We start from the raw sequence: 11,967 nt of genomic DNA on the forward strand, positions 1-11,967 counted from the left end.
ACTGAACGGATAATTGAAAATAAAAAGTATCCTAACTCTTAGTGAGTGAAAACGAGAAGATACAAAGAGTAATAATGGAGGAAGTTGATAACGCGCTGAATAAAGCATCGTCATCAAAACGTGTTATTTTAAAATGGAGATAACGTAAACGTTACAGGTGGGCATTATTCCATCGCGTAAGAACGTCTATATAACGTTCGCGTTCGTTTCAGAGCACCTGCAATGATTTATTGTTGAAGAGGAAGCGGAAACCCGCGTGGCGGAGAGATGCGTCCGTGGTGCAAGTGGCGCCATCTTTGCACAGGATATACTACTATTAGGCCGACTTTACCTCGAGCGCCTATAGCAATTTACAGATCGGGATCAAGTACGTGCTTTTCATGTATGACATTATTTCACTGCATTGAGCTAACAGGTTCTAGTTGCTACTTCATAATTTACCGTGGCAGTACCGTGTCGAGTAGACTATATAGCGCGGAATCTCAATTATTCGCGTACCCCCTCGAAGGAAATTTCAGGCTACTTCAATTGGTTTCTTTGAGCTGCCACCCCTACACGCTCTGCCTTTCGATCCCTAAAGAATTGCAATAATGACGTTGGAGTTGTACCAAAGCAAATTTCCACGGATAATTGTATCGCCGATTTTTCAAACGTTGTTGACTTTAAACACGGGTTCTGAAAGAAAGGAAGAATTGATAACGAGCAACATTGTGGGCGATATCTTCTATTGATATTTTCTCCAATTACTTCAAGGCTTCGGAAATCCATTGCAATTTCATTGCGAAATTGATAATTCAGAGTGAAACCAGAAACAAAACTTGGGTGGTGCCTTGATAATATCTCCTCTTCGATAATCGTATTGAGATTTTTCAAATATCGTTGACTTGAACTACTTGACGGACACGTTCACGATACACGGATATAACTGATACGATCCCTATAGATATTTTGCTCACTCTAACTATCTCTCTTCGTGAATTCAGAGACATACATAATTTTATAACGTAAAAAACATTCATCACGTCCATTTCATTGTTGATTATTTTCTACCTTAAAGGATTGACCAGACTCCTTTAGAAAGAAGGAGCTGGGAAGGGGAAATAATGAGAAGCAACATTATGCTCAACGTCCATTAATATAATTTCAAATTCTTTCCAATGCCCAACCACTGCCAAATTCGTCCCAACTTTGATTAATCACAAAATTAACAACGTAGAACGAAATCAGATACAGAATACCCGATAATATCTTTCAACGTACACAAATGGATATAATTAATTTCTAAATAACGTAATTCAATAACCGCAGTATAACTCGCTGTCCATTATTCATCGCTAGTTAGTATAATCAAAACTGAAACAAAGAGATAAAACGTAACGCTGCGTCGAATCCGCTAGAACCGATATTACCGATTCTCGCGGCGTTCCATGAACAACTCGATCGTAATTTATAAAACGCTCAATCTTGTAAACTCTCGTTCGAATTCCAATATCCGCGTTACGTTCCATCAATAAGACGCGAACCGAAGTGTACCGATGGAAAAATGATATCGGGCTCTCCTTTTACACGCTGGAAAATAGAAGAAACGGGGGTGCACGGCAAGTAGGATAAGTGGTATCAGCGGCAGGAAAACAAGGGTGGTTACAAGGTGGACAGCTCGCCGTCGTCGATGGCAACCGCAAAGCGACGGTTTACGGAGACGAAAGCCTCCGGGACATAAACGGTAATGGCCGGGAATACGTAAGGGTCGCGACGAGGCAAAATAAAATAAAGGGACGTAACGAAGTAAGGCGGATAATAGGTCTCGTCTCTTTTAGCAGCTTCTCGCCACCGTTACAGCTTCTCAGCCGTTGGCGGAGGCGGCCGTGGGATAAAGAAAACGACGGGAATAGCCGTTCTGGCGAATTAATCTTCGAAATGATGCAAGAGGCGCTGCAGCCTCTGAAACCCAGGCGGAAATAAAAAAGGAGAAGCGCGAAGCTTGCGGCTTCGGCGAGAGATTTTGAAAGGTGAAGGGAGAAGGGAAATTGAAATTCGCACGAGAGGGACGGAGAGGTAAGTACCGAGGGGGAATAGAAGTCGGAAAGACCGAGGCTTGAAACGCTCGATTGTTTGTCTATAACTCAATCACGATGACTGGGATGCCTTGGGTGATTGCTTGAATGAAATGAATCTCAATTGTTGGTCGAATGTTTCTATCTGAAATTTCAGTTGAAGTGTTGAAAATTCAGACAGCCTTAATGAAATTTAATAATTCAAAGTCGAAACTGAAATCTTGATTGATCGACTCAAAGTTTGAGCAAAGTCAACTCTCAATTGTTCCCATTCAAAGTTTGAAGATCAAACGATTCGAATTTACTGTTCGAGGCCAAACATTCCGTTTGTTAACTAAAAATCGGAGAAATTCAAATTCAATATGTCTATAATTCTTCGCGAACGTCAACGAGTCGAATCCCCCAGCAACCAACCACCACGCCGGCGACCCGTCGAGCACAAATATCGATGGATTCCCTTGACAAGGTGTCGACGAAACGGTCGAAATTAAACCACGGATAAGCCAAGGAGAACCTAATGATATTCTCCCGCGTTCACACTACGCCTTCCGTCTCCGATATACTTATCCTTTGAGCTGGCAGACGCTCTCCCGCTTCATCCCTTCTGAGTCTGCCGTCCTCTAGGATACTCGTACCGCCACGGAAGCGGCGAAATCCCAATTGAAGCGAATGAGCGATCGAGGATTCCGCGGCATATTCGGGGATTGTAGCGTGGGGTAGAGCATCCGTCGAGCCTCTCGATGCCTACTGTCGTTGAAATATGTTCGACGAGGGTGAAAAAGAGCTGACGATATTCATAGCTGGCTGTGCCAGGGCGACGAACGATGGACGGGGGCGGGGGATGGATCGGGAAAGAGTCGGGTGCAGTCGTAAGGGGATGTCGGGCGTTTCCCGGAATCGTCAGCGATGAACGAAAGAGAAAGAACGAGAGAGGAAGAGAGAAAAAGAGAGAGAGAGAGAGAGAGAGAGAGAGGCTGAAGAAGAGAGAGAAGGGCGACGGAAAAAGTAAGAGGTGAAGGGTGCATATCCTGCTGTACTTCACGCCACAGCAAATTCGCGAGGCGGCTGCAACGTCAGGCATTTCATCGACTTTGATGGTGCTCGAAGCTTCGATGAAAAACAGTCGCTACTCCTTCAAAGGAGCCTCAAATCGTTTCGTGGATGTTGGTTAATTGTCAATGGTTAAACGCCATTTTTCTCGCCCTCCGAATCGATGATTTTGTTTCTTTGACGATCTTCCGATTCTTCGGCTCTGTATAATTACAATATGTTTATATTTCGCAATAAATTGTAATTCCGATTTTCGCGCGATGCGAAATAGATAATGCAACAAGCTCGAAATAGAAGGTGCGATTAATCGTATTCAAATCGCGCAATAGCGAGAGCGAGGATGTTTAAAAAAAGAAAAATACCGCCATGAATGAATAAAGAAGCTCAGTTGCAGCAAAGAAACGCGGTTTTTATCATTTCGCGAATATATCAATCGACCTACCCCTTTTAAAAACCGATCGGCCAATCTTTCGTCAAAGTACTATCGAAATTAAGCATTCAGCAAAGCCTGTGCGCCCTATAACAATTCACCCCCGCAGAAAGTCTAATCCGTATTTCTTTGTTTCGTAACTTTGCCGCTCACGACACACATGTACAATTTCTATCACCCACTGAAAATCTCGTCCACCTCGTGTCCAACGTCAAAACATCGTTCCCTAAAGCGGCAACTTTCGACAGCGCCAATATCGCTTCTTCCATCTCGTAACACTCGATCAACTCCCCTATTTATATTCCAGGCACAAGCATTAGGGTTAATTGAAACGTCCGATCCTCCTAATCCGGATCAGTCGGGTAATCCGACAAGCGTGGACGTCTCGGCGTTAATTCGTACGAAGCGAAAGATTATGGAAATCTCGAGTTCGCCACCTCCTCTCTCTCTCTCTCTCTCTCTCTTTCTCTTTCTCTCACGCAGTCCACGAACGTTCAACGAACAAATACACACATACTACACGTATCCTTTCGTCGCGTGTGTGCCGGTGCCGGTCGCATCTTCCACGTCGTTCGAGACTCGCTAGAGGGAATTCGATCGCGCACGTTTCACCGTCCCATTACACGTAAGATCGATGCCGGCCACGTGCCCATAATATTTTCCGGATAAGACACACCCAGACCTAACCCTGTCTTCTTCTGGTTCGCGAGGGACCAGGGCGCCGTAGGCTCGCCTTATCTTAGCGTTTCCGGTCCAACGGGCCGGAAATGCGTAATAGAGGAAGACGCGGAGAAGGAGAGACTTCGCGCGAAAGAATACGAACACCGCCGACGGCGAAGCGGGCGCGCGCGCGCGGAACGGAAAACAACCAGCGAAGCCTGTGACCGGCAACGGCGCCGCGTCGATTTCCTTTGGAAACTAATTTGAGCTATTGCCGGTGAGACCGTTTGTCGTGTCAAAAACGCGCTCGGCGACACGGACGTTTTTGAAATTCTGCACGGATGAAGAAAAAGAGGGAACGGGTGGAAGCAAAGGAAGGGTCGAACGGCGGACGTGTTCTCGTTCTTTGAAACCTTTCTTACTCGTTGCTTTGCCGCCCGCCCTTGCCCTTTCCTCGCGTTTCTTCGCCTTTGTCTTCCCGCCTTCGTCTTTTATTTCTATCGTCGGTCCATTGTTCTTTCTTGCTCCTCACCTTTTGTCCACGATGGGTTTTAGTAGCTATTGATTCGTTTTCAGCAACTGTTTCCGTATAAACGTGATCCCCTATTTTTCTTGCTAACACGATACACCTACGTGTGTATCGTCTGTCGTCTTCAAACAGTACAAGTAAATACGTGCACGTCTTTCAGTGAAACATATTTTTCAAGACCCATTAGATTCAAACGAAAATGTAGCGCAAGTCACGGAATGAAATTGTCACGTTCGAATTGATTCACTTTGACCACGGTCGAGGCTGCGAAAAGGCAATGACAAATGAAAGAAAAAGGTGAAAGGGTTAACTCGTTAACTACGGAAAGTAAAAGTCAGAAAGGAGAGAAGATGACAACCGACTTCGACACCGATAGGGTACGTTGGTCGGTTTTCCTCTCGCTCACGCCACTTCCGCATTCGCCATCGTGTATAATATTAAAAGCGTGCATTTCGCGTTTACGAGCTGCGCAACGTTAATGCGTTTGCTTTGTCAAAGTTTGTTACTGCCGGCTGATACGCGTTTACGATTACAGCGCTCAAGTGTCGTGCCACGCATACAGTTAATAAAGTTTCTAACCTCGTTACCGCACACGTTGCTCCACGCGAACACCTGATTCCCTCTTTTCATTCGCGACCTTATCCCTGTATAATTTTCGAGAAAATATCGCTACGTGGACGCATAAACGGAGAGGTTTAATCTCCGACGAGAAGAGAAACGTTATCGAATTTTGCGGCCATCGATACATATTGCGTGGATGCACGTTGTAACCGATTATTGGAGATACGGATTAAACTGTATCTGTCTGGAGCTGATACGCGATTCATATTAATACCGATGAGAGTTAGTTAACGTTATTAAATCAAGTCGATGTTTAATCATTATTAATGTTACACGCTATCGATTAGCGTTAAAAGACGTAACTGCAGACGTGACTTGGCAAATGCGTAGTTTCTCAGGATAATTTTACTCATTGGACTTATTCATTGTAGAATTTTCAATGTTTATCCTCGAATTATAGTGAAATGCTAAAATGTAAGAACAAGTAAAGAGATAAGCCGGCATTCTTCTTTCCGCAAGATAATCTTTCGATAATACGCTAAAGTAATTTATTATCTCAATTTGTTGAAGGTTCTAAAATTTCCTTCTCGAATCGCAATAAAGGAAGAAAAATTCAGAAAGGGACAATTTTTCCCCACAAGATAATACACGGTTCCCTTAAAAAGAACTGCACAACGTCAGTAGCGAACGACCGTTCTAAAACTAATTGATTAAAACGCAATTTAAAGGCGAGTACCTGGCGGCTGCTTCCTCTAAAAATTGCCGCGATAGAGAAACAGAGAACAAAGATGGCCGAGGCGACGTCGTTATACCTCATCCAAGAGAATCCATGAGAGAATAACCGTGGCGCAACGTAAAAATTTCAAACGACGTTTCCCTCCGCCTCCATCTCGGTCGCCGCTCTTCCCCTCGTTCCCGCAGCCCTTCCCGCGACACACCCCCGTTCGTTCCCTCGGCAAAACGCCGCGCGACCCATCGTGCCTGGTGCTACGGATGAAAGGAAGTGTCTACCCAGCGTTACGGCATTCCCACAAAGGGAAGATACAGTCCCTTCTTGGACGTGACCCCTCGCTGCTCCCAAACCCCGATCCGGGTTCTACCCTCTTCCCATCCTCTTCGCGGTTCTCTCCATCCACTCATCAACCGGTCCCCCAACCCCTGTTTCAACCACCCACCCTGCCCTCGTCAGTCCTCTCGCTTCAACTTTCATCCTTCACCAACCATCAGTCTCTCTTTTTCCGAGTGTTCACCGTCCTCTCCTCGTCCCGTTCTTCCGTTCACCTTTCGTCTACCTTGGTCTACTCTCGGCTCGTGTGTTCTCGTCCGTCTCTCTCAAGTCTGTCCGTCTTCCCTCACCTTCTACCACCGCCAGACGTGTAGCCTCGCCAAAAGCGACGCCCTCTTACAAGATGTAGGAAGCCGCGGAATTTAGTTGCCATTGTCTCGCAACGTGCCCGATCGCGTCCCGTGCGCCTTTCGTTCGGGCACACTTGCCAAAAGCTGACTAACGGAGCCGTGCCGCGAATTTTATTCGCACCTGACCCATTACCAAGCGCATAACACCATTACTAAGCCTAAAGGGACGTGAAGAGAGGGTATTACGTCGAATAGGAATAAGACGTCGGTATTTTTTCGTCGTTCGTTCGCCATTCTAATCTCATCCTGTTCACTGGAGAGAGACCTTTCTGTTAACGTGCGTTCTGTTAACATCAGGGGAAGCCAGCTACGAATCGCGACGGCTATAATCGTTAAAAACAAGAAAAAAAAAAAAAAAGAATATCTCGTTGCGCGAAATTTCGGTATTTTTTCATTATTGGGAAACGACCAAGAAAAAAAAAAAAAAAAGAAAAAGAAAGAACGGGACGTTCAAATAGATACACGTAGATACGTGGCAGACCGTTCGCCGAACGAGAGCATCGGGGAGAGAGAGAAGCGCCTCGATGTCGTCTGGAAGACGTCGACGAAGATATTGGGTCGAGCTTAGCTTCAACATAGTTGGAGAGTGCTGCATAAGCTTATTAAGGTTGGGTGCTTTGCCACGGTTCCACGTCACCGAGCACGCTGCTAGTGCCGCTCTTTCTACCCTCTTCCCCTTATTTCTCGTCGAAGAAGAACCTGGAAAGCGGTGCAGCCGGTGGGAGGAGGGCTGCTAGGCCGTTGGGTAGAGAGACGAGAGAAAAGAAGAGAGGCACGGTATGGAAAGAAGAGAGAGAGAGAGAGAGAGAGAGAGAGAGGAGAGACACGGTACCGAAAGAAGAGAAGAGAAGAGAAGAGAAGAGAAGAGAGTTTGTAGGAGGACAAGTGAGAGGAACGGCAGCAGAAACCTGCTGTACCGACCGACGTGTCGCCGATGCGACTTCAACGGTGGCAGTGGGGTAAGCCGGCGGATTGTTAGATCGAGGGGGGCGATGTCACCGAAAGGGGGCACCGGGAATAGAGGCGCCGAAGCGAAGGGAACGTCGTCGTTGCAGACACGAGCGAAAAGGGATGCAAGGGAGGGGAAAATCGGAGCGAAGGGGGTGTTAGCCGGGTTTGAAGGGGAAAGGGCGAAGCTGGAGAAGCGAGGAGCCTCTTGAGAGACAATGAGGCCGCTCACGAGTGTCGCAACGAGTGGATGCTCTCCACTATTGCCAACTCAGGCCCTTCAAGCCTTCCAGGCTTGCACCACCACTACCCTCGGCCTTGTCGTTCCCGCTATCCTGCTGCCGGCTGCTACACCACCGTCACGTCGCACTACAATCACGCGAGTCGACGAGCATGACGACGACGAAGACGACGACGACGACGACGATGTCGCCAGCAACAGCGTTAGTGCGGTCGACGGGGGTGCAAGCGGACCTCGAGTGCTGCCTTCAGGCCCGTCAACTAGACAACAACACGTCCATGGTGTATCGCTGTTTTTAATTTACTTCCTTCGACGATCTATCATCCATCAGTCGTTCAATCAGTCTTCGATCAACCTTCGATCAGTCTTCGATCAGTCTTCGATCAGTCTTCGATGAGCATTCGCCAGGAATAAACGAAAGATTCGTCGTAAATCGTTGCTAGGTTGTTCAATCACGATTTGTTACTTTTCACTTTGACGTATTACTTGTGATTGTGTCTGACTCGTTTGTTCATAACGAAGTATATGTAACGATTATGCAACGCACGCAAGATCGCGGATTTTGTTTGATAATACTCGAACAATTCCGCGCAGTTTTGAAATTAAAATAGATACCTCGCGTTGCAAGTGAAAATATTATTACCAAGGAAATTTTGTTTAATATCGGCGAAGCTGCTCGTCTGAAATTGCCGCTTTTCGTTGGTTCGCGAGAGATTGAAAACGATGTAGGTTGAAATTTTATGCACCGATGTAAGGTAACGCAGGAATCCGCCGTTAAATTCACCTTCCTTTTTTTTTCGTTTTCACCGTACTCGAGAGAGTGAAAATAGACGTTCGACCTGTTTTCAGAAAATACTCCAACGATCCTCGCTACATAGAACACCATTACATCCGCCTCCGCAAAATACTAGATCAACTCTTAATGTAAAATACGACGTGCATTCTCGTTAAAGGGAACAAATTGGAGCAAAATTGCTCTATCCATTTTCGATGTCATAATAAACAAGATACGTTCGTACTAAAATCTTATTAGGCCGCGAGATTATCGAAATGTGGAAATTTCAAAAATTCAAGAGACTCACGTCAAGAGAATATGTACACGTAACTTGGATTGAACCAACCGAGAGCGCTATTTTATATTTTTAATATTTAACAATTCGATACCTTACTGTCAGAAAAGTATAAAAAATGAAGATAAACGTGGAAGCTCGTTGCAATGTCACCGCGTTGCAACGTTATTGCTACTTCGTAATAACGCCACTTCAATTTTGACATGCATTCTTCAGGCATCCTCTTTTGCTCCTCCATTTCACGTACTCTCGCAAGTACGTGTGTCATTTCTTAAACGCAAAAAAAGAAACACGTAACACGCTCTTCTTCTTGCCACCCGAATACACAAGTATATCAATTTACCTTGCGATTTATTAATTAAAAATTGAATAACACAATCCTTTAGTAAATCTCTTGGAAACTATAAAATTCGAAATATCACAACGATAATTTGTGCGAAATACATAACACGAAATACACAACTCTTTTTCTGCAACGCTCGTTTCAAAAACACCTTATTTTACGATTTTTTTCGTCGAATTCTCTTTGAAAACTATTTGAACCCATTGTAATTCGTAATACCTCGATAAAATAGAAAAATAGAACATGAAAGAACAACGACAACTCGTGCCTTAAACTGTCCGAAACCGTCATTGTTTTCATTTCGTTCAATTCCTCTTCTTTCTCTGCGAGAAGTTGATTCACTCCCCAATTTAATATCAGCCGCCATTGCCGCGCAACGCGACCGGGGTAATGCATCTTCATCCTGCCTGTACTTAACTTATACGAAAGTTTATCGTCCACTCTGCACAAGACGCGGCCACGAGGCAAGCCTCTGAGACGCACAGCCCTTCCTGTCTCACGAGTCAGACAAAGACGCGGCCGTGTCTTCCACGGTTGAATCGAGGCTCTTGCACTGGCCATAAAACAACCTCGATGCTCGAGCGTCGTCGATACACAATTGCACGCCGTCGTGCTTTTCCTCCGCCGCCGCCGCCGCCGCTGAGAAAAGTTGTTGCCTCCTTGCGCCGGAAGTGTCGCGAATTGAAGCACGGCTATGATGCTGACATTGTCGAAGCCAGTATAAATTCTCCACGACGAAAGAAAGTTCGCGAGAAAGGCGTTTCGCGAGATGGGAGTTACACGTCCCCCTGCCAACCTCCTTCTCTGCCTTTCCTTCGTTGAACGCCGGGCAAAAAGCAGCAAAGCGGCAAATTTTTATCCCACCGTTTCTCTCTGTAAATGTTTTCGATACGTTGACGGTTTTTACAACGTTTCGACAGTTTTGCTCTTCTTCTTTTCTCCAGCCGTCGCGAAAAGTTCGTGCGTTCTTTCCTTGTTTGAAAGATGGAAAGTGAAAAGCGAGTCGTAATCAGCGGAGTCAGATCGGTCTGGGTTATTGGACGAGTAATCTCCAAATTAAGAATCATTATTGCATCAACGCAGTTATTTTATTTGTAAATTCCTTTCGATTAATTTACATTGTCGAATTCTACTTTCCAGTATGAAATTGTAGGGAATTCCAAAAATTCTCTCGACATCTTTTTATAATTACGTTCCCCGTCCAGATTTTATAACTTCACGAAATCCCAAATATTGTGAGAAATTATTTCTTACTCCTTAGTGAATTAATGGAAGCTTCACTGCATCAGAGCTTCGTTCGTTCGAATTCCCGAGCGGTGTGTAAAAAGTTCGTTTGTAAATTACGTTTTATTGGTATTTACTCTGCGTAATAACGTCAATATCAGCGAGACATTTAAACGCGAGCAACAAAATAGTTCTGATAACGATTAAATGAATTGGCAGGGCGCATTAAGTGGACGATTTTCATTGCATGGGCTAACGAAAGCACCGGGAACTATAACCATTCCTGGGAACGAAAATACTCAATTGAGGAGAAACAGCGGGAGAAGCACGCTAGACAAGCGATACGATAATCCGTCGAATAATTGGAAGATCCCCGTTAATCCACTATCAGAAGCGTTCAAACTTTACCCAACATTGTACGTATTCGTCCGTACATATTTTTCATCGGTCCATGCATTTTAAAGTTTACAATTTTCAAAACATTTATTTTATTCAGCGAACCGTTCAAAACAATCTATATACACAATCTACTCGATCGGAAATATCGATAAACAGAAGGGGTGAAAATTTAATAAAAATACGCAGGGACAGAAATATTGTGATATTTTACGTTGTTCTTTGAAAATAACAAAATTACGATGTACATTACTTTAGAAGTATTTTTCTGAAATAAGAATAGATTTACAAGAATATTTAATATTTTTCTTTTTCACGACTAATTCTTTTGAAATAGAAATAAATATATTTACACGATTATTTCCTATCCCTTTTTTTTTAAGCATTTCAGGAACAAGAACAAATAAATTTACAAGATCATAATTTTTCCCGAAGGTCGGACAAATGCCAGATTTACAGAACTTCGTTTTCCAATTCATCCCGTAACGCGCATCAGTCCGGTTACCGTGGACACGCGAGTAAACAATATCAAAATATCAATCGATCAGAGAGCCAGCAACGATAGTTCGGTGCAGGGTGGAATCTCTCGGAAGTATCTGGAAAAGTTGACTGGAACAAAACTGTAGCGCGGGCTAGCGGCGGCGAAGCGGCAGTCTCGAGCGAGGAAATGGAAACTCCTAACGTGCAACGTTCCAGACGAGACGGTCCATTATAAAATCGGGACCGAGTCCGGTTATTCTGTTTAGTAAACATGGAGGGGAAAAAAAAGGCACGATAAAAAGGGGGAGACGTTCCTAGAGGCCAGATCGGACATCCCGGACGGAAACGAACGACGGCCACTGTCGTCTATTTAACTTCAGCCCGATTCCTCGCGATTTTGCATCGCGCACAATCCAACTACCTTTTTCCATCAGCGAACCCGCCCCAACTTTAGTCCCGCGGACATCTCTCGGATTCTCCTCACCCCCTCGCTCCCTCCCAAACATTTCCGCGTTCTCCTGCTCTTTCTTCCTCTTTCGCTGCTGCAACTCTCTTCCCCCGACCT

General features: G+C 44.9%; 1 protein-coding gene across 1 annotated transcript; it reads left to right on the forward strand.

The window, feature by feature from the left end:
• The first annotated feature begins 10,647 nt into the window (after nucleotides 1-10,647).
• On the forward strand, nucleotides 10,648-11,487 carry LOC122534666. Its single transcript, XM_043665520.1, has 2 exons — nucleotides 10,648-10,942; nucleotides 11,358-11,487. The coding sequence occupies exons 1-2, from the start codon at nucleotides 10,734-10,736 to the stop codon at nucleotides 11,485-11,487; spliced, it is 339 nt and encodes a 112-aa protein (XP_043521455.1). The 5' UTR covers nucleotides 10,648-10,733.
• The last annotated feature ends 480 nt before the right edge of the window (nucleotides 11,488-11,967 follow it).

This window comes from Frieseomelitta varia, unplaced genomic scaffold (genome assembly GCF_011392965.1).
Source record: "Frieseomelitta varia isolate USP_RPSP 00005682 unplaced genomic scaffold, Fvar_1.2 scaffold_622, whole genome shotgun sequence".
Lineage (NCBI taxonomy): Eukaryota > Metazoa > Arthropoda > Insecta > Hymenoptera > Apidae > Frieseomelitta > Frieseomelitta varia.